At 45.5% G+C, this 3,665-nt stretch overlaps 1 protein-coding gene across 1 annotated transcript in view; it reads right to left on the bottom strand.

The window, feature by feature from the left end:
• Positions 1 to 3,002, bottom strand: part of LOC105504639 (poly(A)-specific ribonuclease PARN-like) — a gene marked incomplete at its 3' end in the record, with an annotated part of 55,511 nt that extends 52,509 nt beyond the window's left edge. The window contains exons 1-4 of the mRNA XM_011932147.1: positions 2,844 to 3,002; positions 2,334 to 2,411; positions 937 to 1,016; positions 41 to 111 (exon numbers count right to left, since the gene is read on the bottom strand). Coding sequence (XP_011787537.1) covers positions 41 to 111; positions 937 to 1,016; positions 2,334 to 2,411; positions 2,844 to 2,862 — 248 coding nt within the window. The remainder of the gene's footprint in view (positions 1 to 40; positions 112 to 936; positions 1,017 to 2,333; positions 2,412 to 2,843) is intronic.
• Positions 3,003 to 3,665: the final 663 nt, after the last annotated feature.

Below are 3,665 nucleotides of genomic sequence, written 5' to 3'. Positions count from 1 at the left end.
TGCCACAAAAACAGAATTCCCAACGTTTGTTAAAACAACTTACTTTGAATCTGTGTAGTCATACTTAAAAGTGCAAAGGCCAAACTGAAATAGCAGAAAGTCCATGGAATGCTGGAAAAGGGAAATAAAACATGTCACAACAGTGCTGCATATTCCATGTGAGCATAGCATTCTCAAACAGGTGGGCTTTCTGAATTACTCAATGAGACTTCAGCAGAATACTTCCAGGTAGAACAGATTACACATATGAATGAGAAGCATTACTAATTTGTATATATTTCATAATACTTTTCCCATTTAAGGACCTATTTATCCATCATCCAAAGAATCATATTAGGTCTCTTTCCAAATGATTAAAATAACTGCCTCATATTTCCTAGGAATCAAGTTAACACGGAAAATGCTAAATCTTCCCCAAAATGTTTTCCAGCAAACAATTATTTTTGCTGTTTTAAATATTATTAAAATAATACTTTAAGGCCAGGTGTGGTGGCTCACATCTGTAATCCCAGCACTGTGGGAGACTGAGGCAGGAGGATCGTTTGTGGCCAGAAGTTTGAGACCAGACTGGTCAACAAAGTGAGACTGATCTCTACAAAAGAATATGTAAAAATTTTATTTAAAAAAAAAAAAAAAACTGGCTGGGCACAGTGGCTTGCGCCTGCAGTCCCAATTACTTGGGAGGCTGTGGCAGGAGAATCACTTGAGCCAGGAGTTCAAGGCTCCACCGAGCAATGATCACGCCACTGCACCCCAGCCTGGGTGACAGGAGTAAGACCTTGTCTCTAAAACAAGACCAAACAAAAAAAATCAATTCATGGCTAGGTTTGAGGAGAAAATACTGCACTTACAAAACCTTAATTTACAAGTTTAATAACAATATTTCTCTATCATTGAACATAATAAGAAAAAAGATTTTCTAACACATCCACTTGCCTTTTTAAGCTTCTGATACCTTTCTTCTGGAGTGTCAAAACCATTTGTTAATGCAGAAACTGAAGGTCCATCACTGATTCCTAGGTTTTAAGAAATAAAAATGTTTAACTTACTAATAAACACTAACGTAAAAATGCCAGTCAACCATTCAGTGCCTCGATAATGTCATATCATGAATTAAGGTTACTTGGAAGCACTCCCTAACTTACTTTTTCAAAATAAGCATTAATTTCGCTGGCCACCAGCTTAAACCCTCTAATAATGAACTTAAGAGATGTCAATGTTTCAACTTGAGAATAGGCAGTTCCAGTGTCTAAAATATGACTTAAAACACAGTAATCGTTTAAGAAAACAACCTCTATGCTTGAATAAATTTTGCTGCTTTAAAAGATTCTTGTATAAGCAGACATCAATAAATCCCTAAGTATATTACTGCCAGAGTTCCAGTCTTGGTCAAGAGTTTGGAGTGGTTAATATTCATACAAAGAATGTATCTTCAAGGTAAAGGGAAAATTATTTCTGGTGAAAACTCTTAGCTTCCTAGGGAAGTGACTCCAACTAGAAACTGCTCAAAGCCAAGGATAATATTTACCCCTGCATGGATTCCTGCATGGAAAATCAGACAGCAAAAATGGATATCCATATCAAAGGGAGTGAACCGTTCATATTGACATCGACAATTTTAAAACTAGCCTTTGCTCCCCCTAAAAAAGGGGAAAAAAATTTGCAACTTTGTCTGAAGTATTTCCTGTATACACATCTGCTGAGGCAGGCAATGAACATGTCCACTAATGCATAAAGAAATATCTCATTTATCTGCAAAAACCTGACCCTAGCCGGTCACAAAAGGGCAAATATTGTAAGATTCCACTTATATGATATGTCAAGGGCAGTCATATTCAGAGAAAAATGGCGGTTGCTAAAGGCTGGAGGAAAGGAGGAATGGTGAGTTTAAGGTGTAAAGAGTTTCAGTTTGTGAAGATGAAGAAGTCCTAGAGATGGATGGGTATGTTTGCAAAGCAATGTGAATGTACTTATGCCACTTAACTGTAAAGTCAGTTAAAACGGCACATTCATGTTACATCTATTTTACCTTCAAGAAAAAAAGTCTGACCCTAATCCTCAAGCTCTCCGCAATGTACATGCCGCACTGTTTTACGCAGCACCAAAACCATCATCTCTATCTGCAATCCTGAGTCCAATCACAAACCCACGGCATTTCATTTCTTCCGTACTTTTGAAACGTTTAAAAGGTAACATTGAGACCTGTGAAACCCGCCCAAGGATACTAACAGCGAGAGGCCACCATCAAGCACAAGAAGTCTGGGGCTGGGGGATTGAAGGAGCCTTGGCTACGCAACGCAAGGCGGTAGCCTGAGTTTGCGAGGGAGGGATACCTGAAAATTCCCCATCGATGGCGAAGAAGTCGGCCTCCTCTATGGCCTGGTACACTTTGTGAAGATTACTCTTAAAATCTGCGGAGAAACCGAAAAGAGGCTCAGAACCAGTGGCCTGAATTCCTGCTAAGGGGAGAGGGAAGGAAGGCCGAGGACCTCCTGAGGCTGAGAGTCGGAAGGGAAAAAGTCTCAGAGGTGTGCAGCGGCGCGAAGGTAATCAGGTCCTCGAGGGGTGCATGGGCAACGGAGACAAGCCCCGGGGGGGTGCCTGGGCCGGAGAAGGACAAGGCCCCGAGTGATGCCGGGATTGGAGGAGTAAGTACAAGGACCCTAGGATGCACGGTCCGCAGCGGGACTAGATCCCAAGAGGCGCACCGGCTTAAGGAAGGAAAAGCCCTGAGGGGCTGCCTCAGCCCCACGCCCAGCCAAATAGGCCGGCCATGGTCTCGGTCCAGCAGGCCAGGGACAACGGGGTGTGGGCAGGCGGGGAGGTGCACGGCGAACACGCACTGCTCCTGATTATCTCCATTCTGCAGAGTGGCCGGAACCCCGGCCCCACACGGGCCCGCGCTCGCCTCAGCGGTTTTACTCGCCGAATTCCGCGGCGACCGCGGCAGTAGCTGAGGCAGCAGCAGCCGAGAGGGCAGCCGCAACTTTCGGAAACAGCGCGCGCCTGCTGCGCTTGCGTCAGCGCCTGCGTCGGCGGCGGGGGCGGGGCCAAGGCTGGGCTCCTTTCACTCCTGGCAGGGACAGGGGAGGGGCATGGCTATCGAAGTCCCCAAGGCGTGGCCTAATTTGTGCGTGCATTCACTTTAGTAGAAAAAATGTGCATGTCTCGACGTCCAGTCAACCAGGAAATACTTATTGCGGTTCTGTGAAATGCTAGCCACTCTTATAGGGGTGGAGATACAGTGATGAACAGGAAAACGTGCTCCCTGCCCCATTGTAGCTTAAACTTCGGCTAAGGGGAAATTCAGCCAGGAGTCAAACTTGCCATTTGGTAACACATGGAAATCGCTATTAAGAAAAACAGCCAGTGTCGGCCGGGCGCGGTGGCTCAAGCCTGTAATCCCAGCACTATGGGAGGCCGAGTCGGGCGGATCACGAGGTCAGGAGATCGAGACCATCCTGGATGGAGCAATTTGAGACGACCTGTAATTTGGATGATCTGAGGTCAGGAGTTCAAGACCAGCCTGACCAACATGGTGAAACCCCATCTCTACTAAAAATACAAAAACTTGGCTGGGCACAGTGGCTCACACCTGTAATTCCAGCACTTTGGGAGGCCAAGTCGGGGTGGATCACGATGTCAGGAGTTGGAGACCAGCCTGG

Source organism: Colobus angolensis, unplaced genomic scaffold (genome assembly GCF_000951035.1).
Source record: "Colobus angolensis palliatus isolate OR3802 unplaced genomic scaffold, Cang.pa_1.0 Scaffold93, whole genome shotgun sequence".
In the NCBI taxonomy this organism is placed as follows: Eukaryota; Metazoa; Chordata; class Mammalia; order Primates; family Cercopithecidae; genus Colobus; species Colobus angolensis.
Note: the sequence above shows the minus strand (reverse complement) of the source record. Positions and strands in the feature narration are given on the sequence as shown.